Below are 23,226 nucleotides of genomic sequence, written 5' to 3' on the forward strand. Positions count from 1 at the left end.
AAAAGTAATCATATTATCTTATGATAACATCAATTGATGGAACAAAGCAGATTGGGAAATTTCAACTTTTCTCTAATTAGAAATACTGGAATATATCTTAATAAAAATATCAAAGCAATGATGTTTTGATTGTTTCATTTTATACTTCTTGAAGATAAAATTAAATTCATCAAGAAAAAAATGAATCAAATGCATTCATATTTCTTTTCTAGTGCTCAGCTTCTTGTGGCAAAGGTATAAAGTACCGTGAGGTGCTTTGCATTGACCAATTCCAAGGGAAATTAGAAGAAAAATATTGCAGCCATCTGCAGAAACCTCGAACTCACAAAGCTTGTAGATCTGTCAGATGCCCTTCATGGAAAGCCAATAGATGGAAGGAGGTATGTGATGTATTTTACAATTATATGTATATATTTTTATGTTTACATAGTAAATCTTAAATCATTCTTTATGTTTTCAATAACCTTGAATGTTTTCCTCCTCTAAAATGTACTTTATTCTGTTATACACTTTTTGCCACTATGTCCTAAATGAATACTGTACAGTGTTAACACACTTGCAAAGTCTATAGTTAAATAACAAATTACTCATTTGATTTTTGTGGCTATTGACTTTATAAGAAGTTTTGTTACTGAATATTAGTAGTATTCGGTGGGTGGGGGGGTTACTGATAGTTATAACACTATTCCTGGCAGTCTAACAGTAAAATATATATGATGATGCATTTAGTAACTGCCTTGTTTCCACCCCCAAATCTTGAATTTGAGCTAAGGTTGCACCCTGGAGAGAGAACTAGTCCAGACCAGATTGTAATAGGAGTTTGAGAGTTAGGGAGGTGTCAGAGCTAGGTAACCTAGGTTGGCCTAGAGTGGAAAGATTCAGTAAAAATCCAGGCTGAGAATTCAGTTTGTGAAAGAAAGGTGATTAATAGTAGCCTGGCATGCTCAGGGAAGACAGCTCAAGATCTAAGTTGGGGTAGGCATGCATTTGAAAGTGGTTGTCAAGCAACACCAACTTGGGAAATATTGACAAGGCAAATGGAGTAAATGAAGTCAGAGACGTTAACTGGAGTAATTTCCCGAGGACCAATTTCAGTGGGGCTAGGCTTTCAACACAGCCACCTGGCTGCTCTCAGTAGTACCTCAGGGCGCTTAACCGTTTCTTAAAGGGCCTGGTCCTGCAAAGGGAACAGAAGCCTAGCATCTGCTCAGGAACTTTCTTATCTCTGTCAGATGTTTGAGTTATGCATCTTAGGGAGCTAGAGGAAACGGGCTCCCCTGGGCTCCTAAGTCATTATCTCTTTAAGCTCAGCACCTCGATGCAGGGCACTCAGCTTTTGAGTAGCATTAATATCAGTGCATTACTGATACTGAATATAAGGTTCCCAAATTGAGGGAAAATCTCAAATTTCTTGTGGAAGAGGCAGCCTCTGTCAAGTGTTAATGTACTGGGAATTGTGGTTAATGTTTGACTGAAAACTAGTTAATGCATATCTGTTTTTCATCACACACACACACACACACACACACACACACACACACACAGATATATTCTTGAGTATTTGCTTCTACATTAAATTTTGGTCAAGTAAATAAATTACTGTTCGTGCTTTAGCAGATGCCAGGATGTGAAAGATCTCTCCATTAACTTGTTTATTTAGTAAATGTCACTGTTACCTAAGTTGTTCAAGAAGGAAACACTGGCTTCGTCCTGTCTTCTTCTCTTTTGCTTCCAATTAGTCACTCAACAGGTTCTCTCAATTCTCCTGTCAAAGTAGCACTTGAATTTCCTTGCGACCACTCTGGTCTAGTTCAATTGTTCATCATCACGCGTTCCCAGGCCTACGACGGCCTCGCAACACATCTTGGCTATTATTTACTTTCATACAGTGTGAACTCTAGAAGGACTCGGATATGTTTGTGTCACTTAATATCTTAGACGTGGATTACTAACCTTTGTTCTTAGGGGGTAAGACTGAAAACTAACCGTGCTTCCTCAGCTGTATCTCAGGCCAATGTCGTTTTTTCTCTTAGAGACAATGGATATCTTGACCACTAGGCACCTAGCTTTGTATTTAACTAAACACACCTCACTTTGAATACAGTGATTCATTGCAAAAGGACTCACCATCTCTTAATTTATTATATTTTTCATATTGTGGTTTTTTTCAAAGTGGAGGTTTGCCTTACGTTATCTAGACAGAGGTGTGGCAGAATAATGGCAAAGTATCTTTCCCCAAGAGGGTGAAATGCCATGATGGCACCGAGCAGGAAAGGTCACAGATCCGCCCAGTGTGCAGCAGATAGCTCCCAATTCTGACATCAGGCAGGAGCCACGGCGGGCGGGAGTGGAAGTGGGAGCCCCCAACATTCCTGTTGATCCCAGAGATTCTTTTGCTGCAGCGCAGCTGCCGCAGCTGCTGTGGTTGGTATTCATGAGGACACTTTCTGACCCTTAACCTCCGGCCCTACTACAGTGAATCTATCATCAGTGCTAACAAATTGGCCTTGGCTTACCACCAAATGTCAACTTATATAAGATCCACTAAAGAAATGTATCTCAGGGGTTTCAAAGATACACATATGAATATTCAAGGATTATGAAAAACAGAGCTTTTGTACAGAGTCTGCTTTCTTCTCTGTGAGTTGGTTTTCCTTGTCATAGAAATTAGCTGCATTCACCCACACAGTCCCCCAGTTTCTGGCAGAAACAAATGACCACTTGTGAAGTCATTGGCTTTTGATTTATTCTATAAAAAGGACCCACATGAAGTTAACAATTGCAGGCTGTCACTGCACTACATATAATAATGTATTCAACAGAAGTGTAATTTCAGAGGTAGTTACAAGATAATTACTGGTTGCTGCTTTGTTCTGATTGTGAAGATTGTAACATTGCTTTACTATAATCGCTCACTCTTAAAAATAATTCCATTTTATTAATATTTTATATGATGCCTCAAGTGTAAAGACTCATTTGGTAAATTGTGACTGCTGAGGTGCTCAAATGAGTTTTGAAGGAACACTCTTCCTTTGGTATTTGATATCTTTTTTTTTTAAATGAAAGGATTTAGTAATGCATTTTAATGACTGCTGCTAAACAGGAACAAACATTGCTATACAGGGCCATTTGTCCTCTGTGTCCATATGTGTATCCTTAGATGCAAATTAGATACTTGAATCATTTAAAAAGAAAAAAAGCACCTCCATCCCCCATCCCTACTTCCTGGAAGCAAGGTTTTTTTTTTTTTTTTTTTTTCATTTATCTATTTGGGAGAATGCCAGCTTCTCTTGTAAGTTAGAGTTTTTAAGGCCAGCATGGTGCTAGATTCATCATTGTCTCAGGCTCCCTCTACTTAGTTAAATTCCATCCAAATGCATAGTCTCTATGTTCAGGAAAAAACAAAATTCTGAATTCTCACCTCCCCTTGATCATGGCAAACCTGCTGGATAACTTAGATATCCAAAGAGTCTCTTTCTCTAATATTCAATCTAGAGCCAGGTGAAATCAGCTACTAGCCTGGTTCCCCTTCTTCAAGGCCCATCATTTCTTTCTCAAATTTTAAGATCAGAGCTGTGAACAAAGGTGATACAAATTCCAAAATCCCACAAATCTACTGCCCAGTGCTCCCCACCCAAAGCCCCTAATTTGAAAGGAAAAAAAAAAGAAACTATTTGGTAAATGCTAGATGTTTAAGAGATTTTGTATTTTTGTAATTCCATATTGTCTGTATTTCAAAAATATGTAAGTATATAAATTTACATTTCTATGTTTTCAAAAATTTCTGACATATACATATATATTTTATAATTTTAAAAATAATAAATCTTAATTTTTTAAGTCCCTAAAGCCCTCAATGGAGAACCTAGAATCTCTTCATCTCTATCCCCAGGGTATTCAGTGATGTTTCTACTGGTGAATGTAGAGTGGGACTCAGGGACAGGGAAGATGACTTCCTGCTCTAGGGCTGGCAAACTATGACTCTCAATCTTTGCTAGCTAGTGAAATTCTGTTTTTGCATTGCAATGCTGCCCATTAACCATCTTCCTTTATCATCTTTCTTAATATTTAAGATGGCCTTTCTTTGGATAGGCTGAGATGACTAACACCCTGATTTGAGGCATGTGTCAAATTTTTCAAGGCAAAAATAATTGTACCTCTGTGAGAAAGGTGAAAAAATGGGAAGGGGAAGAGACCAGCAAGGGACAGTCACTTCCTGACACCCTATGAGAGACTTCTTTATTCCTCAGGACTGCTGGTATTACTACATTCATTATGCAAACACAGAAACAGCAGCTTAGAGAGGTTAGGGAGCTTGTGCAGATGATAGGGCAGGAAGTGATGGGGGCCAGGAGTTTAAACACAGCTCCATTTGAGCTTTTTCTCCTGTACTAGTTATCATGATTATTTCATTATTATCATTATATGCTAACTCATTATTATATTTCCTTAGTAACATATTGCTCCCTCTGGCCAAGAAGGACACATGAAATCAATCCATCCAGGCTGTCACTGCATTACATATAATAATGTAGTCAGTAGAAATATAATTTCTATGTTGTACTGAATTCATTGCAAGCTTATTTATGTAAAAAAGCAGTCTGTTGCCTAAGTGAAAGATATATTTGGATTTCACTGGTAATGGGTAAATAACTGAGGGTTTAGTTGGTCACATATTAAATATGATGGAGTTCCTTGAATCACTAGCAACAAATTAGGCTCCATTAACAGAAGGATAGTTTACCTTTTGGGGCACTAATATATCCTGGTCAGATATTTGGAGCAATGCCTGTTCTGGAATACACACTATAAGAAAAGTCTTGATATTTTTCCAAATCTCCAGAGAAGAACAATCAAATGGTAGCAATTATGGTGTATCAGTCCTGTCGTGTTCTGATGTGAGTAACAAAAGCCCTGATGTTATTAGCAGTCTAAACCATAAAAACCTTTATTGTTTACATAATAAAAGCAAAGTGTTTATTTAATTTTGATTCAGCAGCTCCACAATATCAGGGTGCTGGATTAGCATTTCTGAGATTTTGTTGGTCAATTCCTAATGGTCATAAAATGGCTGCCACAGTTCCAGTCCTCACATCTTCATATTTTCTCACATGAAAATAGGTATATATTTGTTCTACATTTATAAGGAGGACATATTCTTTACAATGGGTAAAAGCTGAAAGAATATTTCAGTTCAATATAAGAGAGTATTTGCTAACATTGGAGATAATCTAAAAATGGGACGACTGCTTTCAAGATATAGTGGACATGCCCAGAATGAAGCTATGTAACCCTGGGTAAATTTATTAGTCACTCATTCACTATTGCTATAGAAGGGATTTCAGAATTGAAGAGAAATTAGGATTAGTTGTTCTTAGTGCCTCTTTTCACTCAAAATATTATACTACTGCTAATACTACTACTACATCATTGATTCCATAGTTGTGAATAACTGACTAAACCAAAACCTTATCCATAAGAAATTATAAGCAATATATCAAGAGAGAAGACTTCACTATTTACATTTTAAATGGTTATTTATTAAATAATAGAGTGAGTCAGCCTTGATGAACCTATTTCTGCAATGCACACTCTAACATTTTTATCTCTGCTCTATAGTAGCTACAATGGCTACAGTACCTGTGGATTTACCTATCCACTTCCACTGTCAAGTCTTTGAAGCACCACGCTGTATACAGTGTTGTGTTTATGCATATATAGGATATTTGGCTGATTTTTCTGTCGGAATTGAGTTCCAGTTAGTGCATTCCAATCGATTACTTGTGTTATGCTCGCATTTATAGCTGTACGATGCCTTCACATTCATAACAGATTTTCTAAAAAAGACAAAATTTAACATGCTTAAAGATAGGTAGTTCCATAAAGCTGTCAAAATAAGGGATATGTATTTTGGAGTTACAATGTACCTTGGGAAGCCATTCTAGGAAGCCGCTTAAGAGTGGGTGATAGTGTCTTCATGTATACACAAGCACAGGAGGAACTGGCTTTGGGCAAAGGTAACAAGTTCTGCTATAGAAATTCTAAATTTGAGGTTTTGACATATCTATGCAGAAAACACATATCTATGTACATATCTCTGCACATATCTATGCAGAAAATTCTTGTAAATACATGAAACATATTTTTCTAAATACATGAAAATACAAATGCAGAACTCAGAATTATAATCAAGAGGAGAAAAGAGATTTAGAAATTATTCAGGTGTAGAAGAAATTGCTCAGAGAGAGCTTAGAGAGAGTAAAGAAAACCAGTTATAAACAGAATCCTGGGATATGCTAACGTTTAAAGAAAGAACAGAGAAAGTAGTTAAAGACCCTGAGAAGGAGCAATTTAAGAAGTAAGAGAAGAACACCTAGAACCAAAAGGGATTTCAATCACAACAGTCAGAGTGGCTCAACAGAAAGTGGTCAATGGTGCTAAATGTGTTGGTGAGATTAACTAAAAAAAGATTTGAAAAGTTTTTGCTGGATTTGTCAATTTTGATTATTTATGACATCAGAGTAGGGAATATTTAACTTCAGCAATGAATTCTTTCCTGTTCAAATCTAAAATCATATCTATTTACTCTTTTGTATTTTTATCCTAAAAAACTGAAAAACAAAAGTTACTTTTTTTTCCAAGCAGTAATCCATCTTTTTTTTTCTTTTTAGAGAAGAGATTCATATTAAAAATATAGGAGCTACCTGTGGTCTCAGTGGATTTTTTTTTTTCTATACTCATGCTGTGATCAAAGGGCCAAAAAAACCAGTACAATTTTTGGATTATAAGAAATTATATTTCTCTGATAGAGCTTCTTAGTAAGCTGTGTTTTGTGAACTAACTTTTTCCAGGAATATTTTTTCAGGTTTAGAGGCAGGATTTTTCCAAATATATTAATACTTTATATATTTTTTAAATTATCTCTGAAAATGTTTGTAGGAGCTTCATTTTATAGGCTAAACACTTTCATAAGAGGTTCAAGTAAGTTAAACTATATCCAAACGTTTTAGTCTACCTAATATTGTGTCCTCCACAGAGCGTGTATTAAATTATTGTATCCATACAAAGAGCTATTTGCTTTTTGTGAAAATACTTAATGAGCAGGCAAAATTCAACTGTTTAATCATAACATGAAAATCGACATAAGTTACATAGATATGCATAAAATTTTATGCATTTAGGTACACATTAAAAAAAACAAAAACTCTCTTTAAAGTCAGTGGTTGCTGCTTATATTCACAAGATAGAAGATTAAATTTTAAAGTGCCTTTATAGTAAAAATGCTGCCACAGTTTGTAAGAGGAATTTGGGTTCACTGGATAAGCTAAGTTCCTAGCTTTTCTGGAATTTAATTTTTTTTCTTTCATGGTAAACTATATTTTGCAGATATACATTTACTGTTGTGAAAAAGGAAATTAGCTACCTTGGAACTCCTGCAGAAATAAAGAACGTAATGAATAACCTGATTCTTTTTCCCTTATAATATTACAGTGGGAAGTACTAATGGGTCCCCAAACAATATTACTCAATATGACCACCAATCCCCTCTGGAATAACAAAGCGTATAAACAACCAAACTCACAAATTAAATAAATATCCTCAGACATACTCTACACTTTATTAATGTTGGCATCACAGCTCTTGGTTTTAGTCAAGCTCTGTTGTTATATGGTTTTACTACTTAGTTTTGGAACACGTGACATCCTAGAGTTGAAAGAGTGCCAAGTCGTCTTCATCCCCAGGAGACAGCACAGAAAGAGCTCAGTCTGGAGTCAGGAAGAACTGAGCTTCAACTCTGCTTCACCACTGCTATGTTCTGAACGTCCTCACCCTGCCCCCCAAATGCATGTATTGAAATCCTAACCCCCAAGCTGATGGTATTAGGAGGTGGGGACTTTGGGAAGTAATTAGGTCATGAAGGTAGAGCCCTTATGACTGGGATTAGTTCCCTTATAAAAGATACCCCCGAGAGCTAGCTTGTCCCTTCAACCACATGAGGACACATGAGAGGGTGCCCTCTATGAACCAGAAATTAGGCCCTCGTTAGCCACTGAATCTTCTGACACCTTATTCTTGGAATTCCCAGCCTCCAGAACTGTGAGAAATAAATTTCTATTGTTTATAAGTCACCAGTTTATGGTATTTTGTTACAGCAGCCCAAATAAACTCAGATAAAAAAAATTGCTACCATTAGTGAGGTGCTGCTATGACAAATACCTAAAATGTGGAAGAGGTTTTGGAACTGGGTAATGGATAGAGGCTGGAAGAGTTTTGAGGTGCTTGCTGTTACAGTAAAAGCCTACATTGCCATGAATGGATTGTTATGGGATATCTGGTAAGAACCCAGAAAGAAAAGAGGAGAATTGTAGAGAGAGCCTCAATCTTAGAGAATACCTAAATGGTCACAAACAGAATTTTCATAGAAATATGGACAGTAAAGATGGTGAGGTCTCAGATGGAAATCAGAAACATGTCATCAGACAATGGAGGAAAGGCCATTCTTGTTACATAGTGGTAAAAAGTCCTGGCTGAATTGTTCCAATATTTTGTGGAAGGTAAAACTTGTGAGTGATGAAACTGGATGTTTTACTGAGGAAATTTCTAAGCAAAATGTTGAAGGTGCAGCTTGGCTTCTCTTGACTGTTTATGGAAAAAATGTGAAAAGAAAGAAGTGCCATAAAGATGGAAGTGTTAATCAAAAGGAAAATAGTACTTACAACTTTGGAAAATTCTCAGCCTATTTATATTTGAAAAAAGATGGGAACACAAAGGGAGAACACAAAGGGCTGTGGTCAAATTGGATAAGGAGATTACTATGAATCAGCCATCTCAATCTAAGCTATGAGCTGTTCATCAAGACAATGAGGAGATTAGACATCTATCTAAACAGAATTTATGAGTTATTGTCACGATAAGGGAGAAATGACCCCGAAAGACAGTTTGGAGATCATGGAGGTGCCTGATCCCATCACAGTTCCACAGTACGAGGCCCAGGTGGGCAGAGCAGGGCTGGAGCAGGCTGGTGCCACCTCACAGTATGAGATCTGCTCCCCGCATTCAGGCACAGCACTCCTTGACTGTCCCAGGTGCAGCTCCGGTGGGCCCAGGTGCAGCTTGTGCTGTGATGGCCACCCTGCAGAGTGCACAGGTGGAAAACTTTGGCAGCATCCAGGTGGTATCATCTCCACTGGCACGCAGAGTAAATGAATCATGGTTGTGTGGCTTCCTCCACCTAGATTTCAAAGAGAGAGTGCCTGGAGTCTTGGGCACGTGACCCAAGGAGAGGTCCATTGCAAGTGCGGGGCCGCTGCAGAGAGTCCCTGCTAAGGTGATGCCTGGGAGATCCATGGGGTCAGAGTTATCCCTGGGACCCCAGACCACTAGAGCCACCAGCATGCTATTTCAGTCTGGGATCGCTACAGGCACCTACCTACAATCCATGAGAGCTACAGCGTGGACTGCACCCAGCAAAGCTATGGGGGCAGTGCCACCTGGAGCCTTGGGGGCCCAATCCCTGCCCCAGTATGACCAGAAGGTGGGGCATCAAGTCAAAGATTGTTCTAAGGCCTTAATATTTTATGTTGTTTTCCCTGTTGGATTTTATTCAAGACCTATTACCTTTTTCTTCTTTTTTTATTAAATATTTCTCTTTTTTGGAATGGGAATGTATATCCTACGCCTGTCCCACCACTGTATTTTGGAATCATATAACTTATTTGATTTCACAGGCTCACAAGCGAAGGTGAATTTACCTTAGGATGAATCATACTTGAGTCTCACCCACATCTGATTTAGACAATATTTAGATGAGACTACGGAGTTTTGAGTTGATGCTAGAATGAGTTAAGACTTTTGGTGCCATTAGGATGGAATGAGTATGTTTTTCATGTAATAAGGACATGAATTTGGTGAGGGCAGGGGCAGAATGTGATGATCTGAATGTTTGTGTTGTCACAAAATTCATCTGATAAAATTCTAACCCCCAAGGTATTCGGTTCTTTTATAGTTCCGTTATGAAAGAGACCCCAGAGAGGTAGCTTCTCCCTGCCACCATGTGAGGACACAGTGAGAAGGTGCCCTCTGTGAACTACTGGACACTGGATCCTCACTGGATACCGAACCTGCCAGCACTTTAATCTTGGACTTTCTAGCCTCTAGAACTATGGGAAATGAATTTCTGTTGTTGGCCGGGCGCGGTGGCTCACGCCTGTAATCCTAGCACTCTGGGAGGCCGAGGTGGGCGGATTGTTTGAGCTCAGGAGTTCGAAGCCAGCCTGAGCAAGAGCGAGACCCCGTCTCTACTAAAAATAGAAAGAAATTAATCGGACAACTAAAAATATATAGAACAAATTAGCCAGGCATGGTGGCGCATGCCTGTAGTCCCAGCTACTCAGGAGGCTGAGGCAGGAGGATCGCTTGAGCCCAGGAGTTTGAGGTTGCTGTGAGCTAGGCTGACGCCATGGCACTCTAGCCGGGGCAACAGAGCCAGACTCTGTCTCAAAAAAAAAAAAAAAAAAAATTCTGTTGCTTAAGCCACTCAGTTTATGGTATAATATTTTGTTATACATCCTGAACAGATGAAGAAAACCACTAACTAAAGTCAGCACCTCACTCAAGTGATTCAGCCTCTCCGAGTCTCAGCGTCCCCGGCCACAGTACCTCCTCTGTAGAGGTTCCTATTGTCAGGAATAAATGTATAGAAAGTGTTCAGTGAAATTTTAGAAGTAACACAAAATTTTCATTGTGCACCTAAGAAAAATGAGGCTTAATGTCGATTTTTCTAGGCTTTGATTACATTTAAGTCAGAGGGAGTCATCTATCAGGATTCAGTCTACTATAAATGATTTGCTTGTCATAGTTTCTGTAAGGTTTGAGGTACCTTGTGCAAAACAGAGAAAATCTATTTACATATTTATATAGAAGCTCCAGACCAGACAATGGTAAAAATATTTATTGCATGTATTTTTTATCTAATGCATGATGTAATATCAGGCTATGTTTAAAAGAAATAATAAAATATGCAATGGCTGTACTTGTCTATTTTTATATAATTTGATACTTATTTGCTAATTGTTCAAATCATCTGGGCTCTTTTGTAGTGTTCTGTGACCTGTGGCGCTGGAGTTCAGCAAAGGGATGTGTACTGCAGACTGAGAGGTGCTGGTCGGGTCACTGAAAAAATGTGTGATCAGTCCACCCGGCCTTATTTTCAGAGGCAATGTTGGCATAAGGACTGCATGCAGTACCAGTGGATAGCGGGAGAGTGGCTGGATGTGAGTATTAACAAGTAAAATTTCAAAGACACTGCATATAAAAATGTTTCATTCATTTTGTCATCGCATTTCTAGTGTTCAACATCATGTAAGAAAAAAGAGACCCATCGGCTAGTGAAGTGCATTGATGCACAAAACATCCAAGTCAATGAAAGTTTCTGTGATCCTTCAAGCAGACCTCTTTCAATCAAAAAATGCAAGAACCCTCCCTGCAAGTATATTGTGGTAACAGGAGACTCATCACAGGTAAGGCAAAGAAAGGAATTTGAGAATTTTTGCTTCTGGAAAACAAAACAACAAAAAGAACACTGGATCTAAAAATTGATGCAGCTGAAACTATGTCTAAAATTTGACTATAAGGGTGGATGATAAGTATGCATATCAATCTAAGGAACGAGACCACTAACAGTTGAATGGTGCAAATAGAGTAACAGTAAAATGTATGTCAAACTCTAGTGCAAGTTTGAAGTGTCAGTTGGTTCCAACTGTGAAACCAACCACCAGGAACAGTTTAGCAAACTGACCCTGCATAGTTGCCCACTTTTTATAAACAGTTTCTTTGAGGCATAATTGACAAACTATAAACTTAACATATTTAAAGTGTACCGCTTAATAGGTTTTAACATATGTACACATCCATAAAACCAGCACCATATTCAAAATAAAGAGCATCTCCATCACCCCCAAAAGTTTCTTCATGCTACTTTATAATCCCTTCCCCTCCCCTCTTTTCCTTCCCACCTCACAGGTCACTTTATCTGTTTTCTATACTACACTTTATTTACCAGCTGATTGACATTTGGGTTGATTCCACTTTTTGACTATGATGCTGCTAGGAACATTTGTGTACAAGTTTCTGGGTGGACATGTTTTCAGTTCTCTTGGGCAAATACCTAGGAAGCAATTGTTGGGTATTATGATAACTCTATTTAAATTTTTGAAGAACTGACAAAGTGTTTTCCACAGTCGTGACACCATTTTTCATTCCCATCTGCGATATATAAGGATTCCTATTTCTTCATATTGTCACCAGCACTTGTTGTAGTTCATCTTTTATAAAATATAATCATCCTAGTGTGTATGAAATGGTATCTCGTATGTTGGAATTGCATGTCTCTAATGACTCATAATGTTCAATATCTTTGTATGTGCTTTTCAGCTATTTGTATATCTTCTTTAGAGAAATGTCTCCAAATTCTTTGCTCATTTGCATTTGCCTATTTTTATAGGGTCATTTGTCTTTTTATTGTTGAATTGCAAAGTTCCTTATATATTCTGGGTACTAACTTTTGTCAGTTACATTACATGCAGATATATTCTCCCATTCTGTGGGTTGTCTTTTTCCCTTTTCTTGCTTTCTTTTCTTTTCCTTTTTTTTTTTTTTTTTTTTGTGGAGACAGAGTAACTCTGTCACCCTGGCTAGAGTGTTGTGGTGTTGTCATAGCTCACTGCAACCTCCAACTCCTGGGCTGAAGCGATCCTCCTGCCTCAGCCTCCCGAGTAGCATGGATTACAGGCATGCACCACCACACCGGGCTAATTTTTTTCTGTTTTTAATAGAGACAGGGTCTTGCTCTTGCTCAAGCTGGTCTTGAACTCCTGAGCTCAAGCAATCCTCTTGCCTCGGTCTCCCAGAGTGCTAGGATTACAGGCATGAGCCACTATGCCCAGCCTTCCCTTTCTTGATAGTATCCTGTGATGCACAAATGTTTTTAATTTTGATGAAGTCAAATTTATTTTGTTTTCGTTTTGCCTTTTTGTGCTTTAGGTATCATATCTAAGAAACTATTGCCTATTCCATGATCACAAAAACTTACACCTATGTTTTTTTCTGAGACTTTTATAATTTTAGCTCATACTTTTTGTTCTTAGATACATTTTGAGTTAATATTTGTATATGATGTAAGGTAAGAGTTTAACTTCATACTTTTACATGTGGCTACCTAGATGTCCTAGCACAATTTGTGGAAAAGACTGTTCTTTTCTCATTGAATTATCTTGGCATCCTTGTTGAAAACCAATTGACCATAAATGTATTGATTTATTTCTGAACTCTCAATTCTATTCCCTTGATCTACATACCTATCCTTATGTCATTACCACATGGTTTTGTTTACTGTAATTAAATAGTAAGTTTTGAAATTAGGAAGTATAAGTGAACCAACTTTGTTCCTCTTTCTCAAGATCATTTGGCTATTCTGAGTCTCTGGCATTTCCATATGAGTTTTAGGACTGGCTTGTCAAGTTCTTGTCAAGACCAGCTAGGATTTTGTTACAGCAATGAATCTTGACCAATTTAGGGAATATCGTTATCTGAATAATACTGCCTTCCAATCTATGAATGTGTGTTGTCTTTCCATTCATTTAGGTCTTATTTAATTACTTTCAAGTATATTTCAGTTAGTTTCCAGTGCATAAATCTTGCATTTCTTTGTTAAATTTATTTCTAAGTATTTTGTTATTTTTTATGCTTCTGTAAATGGAATTATCTTAATTTCATTTTCTGATTACCCATTGCTAGTATATAGAAACAAAATTGATTTTTGTGTATTGAACATGTCTATTGGATCTATTGTTTGTGTGCGGATATCTTGGGGTTTTCTTCATAAAACATCATGCCATCTGCAAATGGAAGTAGTTTTACTTCTTTCTTTAAATCTAGGTCTGTGGTTCCCAACCCCCGGGCCACAGACAGGCGCTGGTCTTTGGCCTGTTAGGGACCAGGCCACAGAGCTCCACTGCCTCCCCTCACCCCCTCATGCCCCATTCATGGAAAAATTGTCTTCCATGAAACTTAGAAACCAGGGGTTGGGGGGAATCAGGTGCGGGGTGCAGGGTACACAGTAGGAGGTGAGCGGTGGGTGAGTAAGTATATTCACAGCCACTCCCCATTGCTGGCTTCACCTGAGCTCTGCCTCCTCACCCACCATAGTCTGTGGAAAAACTGTCTTCCATGAAGCTGGTCCCTAGTGCCAGAAAGGTTGGGGACCACTGGTATTGTGCATTACATGGATTGATTTTCATATGTTAAAACAAGCTTGCATTCCTGGCATAAATCTTACTAGGTCATGGTATATAATCCTTTTTATGTGTTGCTGGAATTCTTTGGCTAGTGTTTTGTTGAAGATCTTCACGTGTACATTCACAAGAAATACTGGTCTTCAGTTTTCTTTTTTGTGTGATATCTTTGCCTGGATTTGGAAAATACTGGCTTAATAAGATGAATTAAGCAGTGTTCCTTTCTCTTCTATCTTGGAAGAGTTTTGGTAGGGTTGGTGCTAATTCTTCTTTAATCATTTGGCCCTGGACTTTTCTTGTGTGAAGTTCTTTTTTATTACAAATTCAATCTCTTTACTCATGATAAGTCTATCCAGATTCTCTCTCCCTTTCAGAGTTGGCTGTTGTTGCTGTTTGTTGTTGTTACTGTTTGTTTGTTTAGTGACTTTTCTGAACTAACTATGAAATCTATATTCATTGTCACATGTGGTCACTGAGGTCTCTGCTCATTTAGTTCAGTTGTCAGATAAGGACTGGAAAGTGATTTCCTTAATTTCCTGGAACCAATAATTTCCCAGCCTTTGCCAAGGGCCTCTATGTGTGTGTTGGGAAAGGGGGTTGGAGGGCGGCAGGGGTGGGGGTGAAATTCCTATTTCAACACTCAGCCAGGCAGTTGACAATTCTTCCTTAATTTTAACTTCCTGCTTATATAGAGCTTTGAGATCAGCCAGAGGTGAGACTGCAGGCCCTCCTCAGGTGCTTCTGGGCATGCAGACAGCCCTGGACATGTATTCAACCTGAAACATGTCCCTGCCCTTCTACATTCTTATGAATATATTGGAGCTTTTCAAGGTCCTGATGGACATCTTATTCCCTGTCTTTTCCTTTTAAGCTCTTAGGCTAGCCGATAATTGCCACAACCAACCATTACTCACTATGCTAGAAGCTGTAAAGCAAAACAGTGGCTTCTAATTGAATGCAACAAATGCCCTCTGACTTTTAGCCCTGGCAAGTCAGGTCATATAAAGACAACCTTGCAAGTGGGATCTTCTAGAGAACCACTAAACAATTCAAATAATGACAATTCTCTGGAAAGGAGGCTTTGCATGATGCCTAGGCCTGTTCTTCTGGTGGCTGCCAGGCTGCGGGTTTTCAGCATGATTGCAAGGCTATTGATTTTCAAGGCTACCATTGAGCTAGAAAGGAGAGAATGGGAATAGGGCTCGTGAAAGCCCCACAAAGATTGCTCTTACCAAGATTTAGCTATATTTCTTGAATAAATGCCTCCTAGATTGTTGCAAGTCTTTGGTTAATTTCCAGAGTTCTAAAAAAGTTGATCTGACAAATTTTGCCCAATTTCTCTTCACTGTTATGGAAGAGAGAATCTGTAGATGTCCTTACTCTGCCATTTTCACTGATGTCATCTCTCAGAGTATATTTTGATGGATGGATTTTTCTCTTCGTTATGGGTCTTATTTTCCAGCTTCTTTGCAGGCCAGTTAAATTTTTATTGCCTGTCAGACATTAGGAATTTTTCCTTTTTGGTTACTGGATATTTTTTATTCCAATACATATATTTTGAACATTGTTCTGGGTTGCATTTATTTTACTTGGAAGCAGTTTGGCTCTCGCTTGCCTTGCTCTTAAGATCTGTTAGGTGAAATCAGTATATTGTTCAATCTGGGGTTATTTTTTCCTCTCTACTGTGGTAAGACCCTTTTGAGTACTCTACCTATTGCCCCATGTAAAAAAGGTTTTCCAGTCTGGCTGGAGAAAACAGGCACTATACTTGGTCCTGTGTGAGCACTGGATACAGTAACTTCTAAACTTTTTGGTTGGTTCATTACCTGGCTTCGGTTGGTATCCTCACATGTATCTGTGCACTGGTCTCTGCTGTCTCCCTTTCACTGTGGCAAGACGTGGAAAGTCTTTCAAAGTAATAGGCTACCACAATTACAGGGTCCCTTTGTTTCCCATCCCTCACGGATCACTATCCTTTATTGTCTAATGTTGAGTGTCTTAAAAGCTATTGTTTTATCTATTTTGTCCAGATGTTTTGGTTATTTCAGGTTAGAAGATAATCTATTCGTATCTATTCATTGTTATTCCACTTTTGCTAGAAGCAGAAGTCAATTTGCCCATTTTTGGCCTAAGGCTTTAATTTATACCTAAATCACCTATTTTAATCAAATGTTATTAGACTTCACATTATATGTATTAAGATAAACATACACTAACTTATACATAATAGTGGCCAAATAGTGTACTTTATTTCAGGTAAGAACTCCTAATATATTTCATTTCTCCAAAGCTGTGCCTATTAGAAGACATAGTTTCATTCAGTTAAGATATTCTTAGTAGTATAATGGAAAAAACATCCACAGGCACTACAGGTGGAAAATCTAGCCTGAATCTTGGTCTTTTTCATTTATCGGTACAACTGTGGGAAAGATGCCTAATGTCTTTGAACCTTTGTTTATTCATCTGTAAATGAGGCTAATTAAATAGGATTGTTGTGGAGATGACAAATTAAGCATCAGACAAATATTAAGCCCGAGATAAATATAAGGACATATTCTTCTCTCCTTGTAATTGTGTATTTTTCAGTGTGCAGGTAACTGTGGATTTAGTTCCCAACAAAGGATTTCATATTGTATTGGGATCCAGTCTACTAAGAAACATAAACACCATCGGCTTTGGCCTATAGACTATCGAGAATGCCCTGTGATGCCTTCCTCTCAAGTTTACAAATGCAACATTAGGAGCTGTTTGCATGTGGCCACTTGGAAAGTTGGAAAATGGAGCAAGGTCCGTGTATAATTATGAATTTAAAACCTTATGAATAAGACTTTCTAGGTGTAGGATGCCTGGTGATCTAACTAGATCCTCAGAGGTGTCTCATATCCCTATTGTATAAAAACCACTTTATCAGTTATTTGTGTAAATATCTTATCTCTCTTTCTATGCTTGCTATAACTTGCTGAAAGCAGAGACCGTAACTAATACTTATTTCTATTCCTCAGAGAACCTTGCACAGTGGCTTGCACTTTGAGCAAGTGCTCAAGAAATATTTATTGCTTAAGGGAAGAAGTAAACAAACCTAACAGACGAGTAATAAAAGTTATTTACACTATATTCTGTTCCCAATTTCACTGAGGGAAAGCAAGTAGATGCTACTTTGCAAGCCTAGCATATAACTTAATGAGAAAAAACTCACAGTAGTTTAATAGCTATCATTGATTAATGTTTATTAAGTATTTACAATGTACTGTTCCTATAACCACACAAAATAAATTAAAGGAAGCCAATAATTGAGTAATAATAGATTCAGGCTCATGTCTAAGGGTTTTTCCCACCTGTGATGGTCTAGTCTCCAGCATATTTTTGCATCTTCAGTGGTACTAGCCGTTATTGATCCTTAATTTGTTCCAAAATGACCTAGTCTGAGAGAAGGAGGCTTAGATTTACTGGTTTATTATTTATTATATAGTTTATCTTCAAATTTTACTCTGTTCACAGTGCTCAGTGACTTGCGGAAGTGGGATAATGGAGAGACAAGTGGAATGCCTGGCCGAAAATGGTCGGTCCAGTGACTTATGTTTAAAGCGTTTAAAACCAGATGCTCAAAAGAAATGTTATGTCAATGACTGTAAGTAATAGACTTCAAAAATCTACCTAGCACCTAAGTTTTCCTGAGAAGTTTTAGTTAAAATGTGACAATAAATATTTGTGTTAATTATAGTCACACACTCCACAAAAGGAAGTGTCAGGTTTTCAGAGTGTAGCAATGTTTGTATGATTAAGTTCATGCTGTGTTTGTAATTTCTTCTGTGTTGGCAAATTCTCTTAACTTGTCTTTGAAGGTAAATCATTTACCACCTGCAAAGAAATTCAAGTGAAAAACAGCATCTCCAAGGATGGTGATTATTACCTTAACATTAAAGGAAGAATAATAAAGGTATTATGAAGACAGTTCCTGTTTGATTTTAACATTGACCATTAACTTTAGAGAAAGCTTTTCTACATATTTGCATTTTTCCTTTAGATCTATTGTGCAGGAATGCACTTGGAGAACCCCAAGGAATATTTATCACTGGTCAAAGGTGAAGATAACTTTTCTGAAGTGTATGGCTTTAGGTATGAGCTGTGTTTTGGTCTCTCTGTGCATTTTCATGGTCCTTCAAGAGAATTAGAAGTTCTAGCCTTCAGAGTGATACTGGAATAGCTTGCACATGGGAGGAATAATTTAGGAGCAGGTGGATACAGTAGGATCTAAGCTAGCTGTTATCCATACCTGTTCAATAATAAAGACTTGAGGCAGGGCATGGTAGCTCATGCCTGTAATCCCAGCACTTTGGGAGCCAAGACTACAGAACTGTTTAAGGCCAGGAGTTTGAGACCAGCCTGGGCAACATAATTAGGCACCCATCATTAAAATAAATAAATAATAAAATAAATAAATCAGTCAAGGATGGTAACACATACCTGTAGTCCCAGCTACTCAGGAAGCTGAGGCAGGAGGATGGCTTAAGCCCAGGAGTTTGAGGTTACAGTGAGCTGTGATGGCGCTACTGCACTCTAGCCTGGATGACAAGTGAGACTCTGTCAATCAATCAATCAATCCTTGAACTATAGCATGTACTCACATAGAGATTGACTAAGAATACTGTGGGTGTGCAGTGGGACACAGAGAAGGGAACAATTTAAGACCTACATGGATTTTCATAGAAATCAAACTAATTCCAGCAATAAAAGCTAGGAGAATTATAGCTAAATATTTTTCTACAAACTGTTCTCGAATTTCCCATTGAGAATTTTGTATGTTAACCTGGAGTGATTTTGACTTCTTTCCCGTTTAACTTGTTGACACTATAATATTGAAGAGCAGAAGTGTGTTTTTTATCTTCCCACTTCCAAAGTTTACCATTTATCTATGTTATGTAGATAACTGTATCTAATGGTAAAAATATTCCAATGTTGTTACAGACTACAAAATCCATATGAATGTCCTTTTAATGGAAGTAGAAGGCAAGACTGTGAATGTAAAAATGACTACCTGGCTGCTGGATACACTGTTTTCAGCAAAATAAGAATTGATCTCACTTTCATGCAAATTAAAAGTAAGTACTAAATTTTTTGTTTTTAAAACAAAAAGTCTCCCTTTGCTAATGAAAGTCTAATAATATGCTAGTATATGTGATAGCCAGGGTAAAGAGAATGGCCGTATGCAAAAATTAGTCAAAATTCTTTTAAAGTTATTAATTATATACTTTCTCTGCAATGACATGTGCCGTGGAGATTCTTAATGAAAATGTAGTAATAGTGACAGTGATGAGATACTGCCCTTCCAAGATAAAATTCTTTACCTTAAAATCCCCAACTACATTAAAGATAAGGAAGTTAATATCCTCAATGCACTTGTAAAGCTTTTTACAGGGTTTAAGGTCATAATTAACATTAGTTTCTATTGTAATTTATCAAGTATTTTCCCATACATTATCTCACTTGATCTTTCTAACAACCCTGTATTAGCTGAGGCAAATATGTCACAAGATTACAAGTGATGAAATTAAGTGGAAGTGAAGTGACTTGTCCCAATTCATACAGTTAGTAAGCGACCTTGAGAGGAAACCCCAGATTACTGATCATCCTGCCTAACCAGGAAGTGATTTATAATACAGTCAACTCTGAACGTATTTATGGAACCTAATATACACTGGGCGTAATACAGTCTGCCATCCTAAAAGTTACGTATCTCCATAAAGAGGCAAAGAAGTTCATCTCAGAAGCAGAGACTCCATCTCAATTGCCATTGAGTCACCGTGCCTAGCACAGTGCATAAATCATAGAAAAGAAACAAAAAAAATTGAGACAATATTGTATATTGTATACAATATACATGAACATATAATATCTAAATTATACTCATATAATGATGAATTATTATTTTTAGTAATAATGTCTATGATTTGCTGAATATCTACCATTTACTACAGTGGTGTTTACAAAAGTACAGTTACTACTTAACTATTGCTATAGTTAAGATCATAAACTCTGGAGTCAGTCTGTCTGGGCATAAATTCTTTGTCTCCATTTACTAGCTATGTGACCTTGGGCATATCTCATTAAGCCTAGGTTCCATCATCTGTAAAATAAGAAACTGCCTCTAAGGTGTTTTTTCTTTTTTTCTCATCTTCCTTTCTTTCTTTTTTGTCCTTTTTTTTTTTTTTGGTGAGAATTAAGAGACGATACTTGTAACATATCTAATCATTGTCTTACATATAGTAAAAGCTTTATAATTATTTACCAATGTATATGCGTCAGGTAATTAATATTGCAAAGTATGTAACAGTCACTCAGTAGCTTATTTACTATTAATTAGTCTTTTTTTAAAAAATTAATTTATCAAATAAAGTTGCCATTTTGCCAGGCACTGGGCTGGGCCCTGAGCATAAAATGTCAAATCTATACATTTTCAAGTCCTCTCTTTTTTTCTCAAATTCATGTGGTAAAAAACCAGTCTTGATTAAATGAAGCTGTCCACCCATTCTGCACCTGCACCATACAACTGAATGTGGCAAATAACACACAGTCCTTCTGGCTGCTACTATCACTGTAAATGATTCTATTCTCTCTCCCACTTGCCTAAACGTCTAGCTCATACCTTTTCCTTTAGCTCCAAATTTCAAAATTTTAACACCTCCACTCTACTCACTCATTGCTGATGATCTTCCTATTTCACTGAAAAAAATAGAACAACCAGAAGGGAATTTCTGTAAGTTCCCACTTGCCGCATCTACCAACCTGCCTAAATCTTTACCAGCATGCCTTCTCTCCTCTTTCCTGGGAATGAACTATTCATGCTCCCACCCAAGGCAAATCCCTCCTCTTGTGCTCTGAGCTCATTGCCTTGTGCCTACTCAAGAACATTATTTTAACAGATTTCCCTTTCTCTCTTACATCCTCAACTTTTCCTCTCTACTGGGTCATTTACATTCTGCATAGAGAAACATGCTCTTTTTTCTTTCATCATAATTAAGAACAAATCTTCTTGACCTTCTTTCCCTCCAGCCACTGTCTAATTTTTCTGTGTTCCTTTATAGCAAAATTTCTTAAATGAGTTATTATTCTCACTCTCTAATTTCTCTTCCCCTATGCTAACGTGAACTCACTCTAATCAGTCTCTTATTCGTATCACCCCCAGGAAACAGTCCTTATCAAAGTTATCAATGACTTCTGTTTCCCTAAATCTAATGATAAATTCTTGGTTTTCATCTTGCATGATTCACCAGCAGGATTTGGCTTTCAGGACAACACATTCTCATGGTTCTGTGCCTTTCTTGGCCACCCTTTCTCTGGTCCTTCCCATTGTTTCTCAACTTGGCTAGTTACTCTTCATCTTCCACAACACTGAATGCTGAAGAGCTTAAGTTCTCAGTCATTCCCTTGAGAATCTCATTCAATTTATAGATTTCAAGTACCATCTCTTAAATGACAGTCCCAAGTATGGAAGAGAGAAGTATCTTGTTGATGTCAGAGAGTGAAAAGTATTACAGTTTTGTCTAAACATAAGTCAAGTGGAGGTTAGAGGATGGTAGCTAGTTAGAGAAATTCACAAGGATCAGATCATAAAGAGCAGTGCATGCAAAGTTATACAGGTAAATTTTATCTTGTAAGTCATAGGAGCCATTTGAGTAAAGGCAGAACTGGGGGAAGGAACAGACGTGGTTGGAAGGAGAACACATTGTATTCATGAAAACAATTAGAAAGCTAATGTAATAATTCAGATAGAAAGTGATGACAGCCTAAATTAGGGACATGGGTCAGGATAGGGAGCTATTTGAGAAATATAAAAGAGGTTGACTCTATAGGATTTTCTCACTAAAGGGATGTGGGAATTAGTGACATGAAATATTTAGAAAGATTTCAAAAATAACCAGGTGGGCAGTGGTATAGTTCAGTGAGATGGGAAATATAGTAGGGGAATAAATTTAGAGACAAAAATAATTCATTTAGCTTTGGACGTGTTAAGTCAGAGATATCTGTGGATCATCCAAGCAATGATGCCCAGTAGGAGGCTGAAATATGTTCTGGAACTCATCAGAGTTAGGTGGACTGGAGCCATTATTGTGTAATTGGTTGATAAAACCAAGGCCATTGGCTGGTCATCATGCTTTTGGAAGAGTTAGTAGCAAAAGATGCTTTGAAAGTTGTATCCCTGCTCTGACCCAGCCTAATCCATAAATGTCACAAATAATCAGTGGTGTGCATATAAACGTTTAACAACCATATATCCAAGGAGAGAAAAAAGTCAGATTTTTAGTATTAGGCAATAGCCAATTATATGCCACCAACATGACCTCCTGTACATGGAGTTAGGAAGAGATGCACATAGTTGGCTCTCACTATTTTGTACAAGCTTGTTCTGGCACGCCATGATAGGCCTACTGGTTTTAGCAACTGTTCTTGGAAAAGTGATAGATATTTCCAGAAATGCTACCTTTGGGAATTGCCTCTAGGGGACTGGTGTCATCACGGAGAATGCAGTGATCTTCCAGTCTTAAAAAGTGAAGGGGCTTGAAATAATGCCGGTGGAGATGACAGCCACTGGCTGGATGATTTGGTTGGGATATTATTTAAGTGATTCAAACATGATTAAGTGACTGAAGCAGCTGACTTTTAGGGTTCCTTTCAACCTCTTTTAGATCAAATGATTCTATTTTTGATACTGTATCAAAATCTCCACTCCTATTTGCCAATCAGCATATTTTACTAACAATGTTAGCAAAAGTAAAACTTAATAGAAGCAATAATATAATGCAGTAACGTAAGAAATCAAAGGAAATAACACCCTTTTTAAAAAGCTTGGTGTTTTTGAATTGCCTGATGAATTGCTGTGTATGCTGTCTGTAGACTCCATATTGCTTTGTCATATCCACTTACCTTTAAATAATCT

The 23,226-nt window shown here is 37.6% G+C and overlaps 1 protein-coding gene across 1 annotated transcript in view; it reads left to right on the plus strand.

The window, feature by feature from the left end:
• ADAMTS20 (ADAM metallopeptidase with thrombospondin type 1 motif, 20) overlaps positions 1-23,226 on the plus strand; it is a 169,514-nt gene that overhangs the window by 133,848 nt on the left and 12,440 nt on the right. Inside the window, exons 29-37 of the mRNA XM_012638392.1 lie at positions 213-380; positions 11,100-11,273; positions 11,349-11,519; positions 16,878-17,078; positions 17,790-17,919; positions 18,134-18,228; positions 18,316-18,407; positions 19,257-19,390; positions 19,662-19,714. Of these exons, the coding sequence (XP_012493846.1) occupies positions 213-380; positions 11,100-11,273; positions 11,349-11,519; positions 16,878-17,078; positions 17,790-17,919; positions 18,134-18,228; positions 18,316-18,407; positions 19,257-19,390; positions 19,662-19,714 (1,218 nt within the window). The remainder of the gene's footprint in view (positions 1-212; positions 381-11,099; positions 11,274-11,348; positions 11,520-16,877; positions 17,079-17,789; positions 17,920-18,133; positions 18,229-18,315; positions 18,408-19,256; positions 19,391-19,661; positions 19,715-23,226) is intronic.

Source organism: Propithecus coquereli, unplaced genomic scaffold (assembly GCF_000956105.1).
Source record: "Propithecus coquereli isolate 6110/MARCELLA unplaced genomic scaffold, Pcoq_1.0 Scaffold13, whole genome shotgun sequence".
In the NCBI taxonomy this organism is placed as follows: Eukaryota; Metazoa; Chordata; class Mammalia; order Primates; family Indriidae; genus Propithecus; species Propithecus coquereli.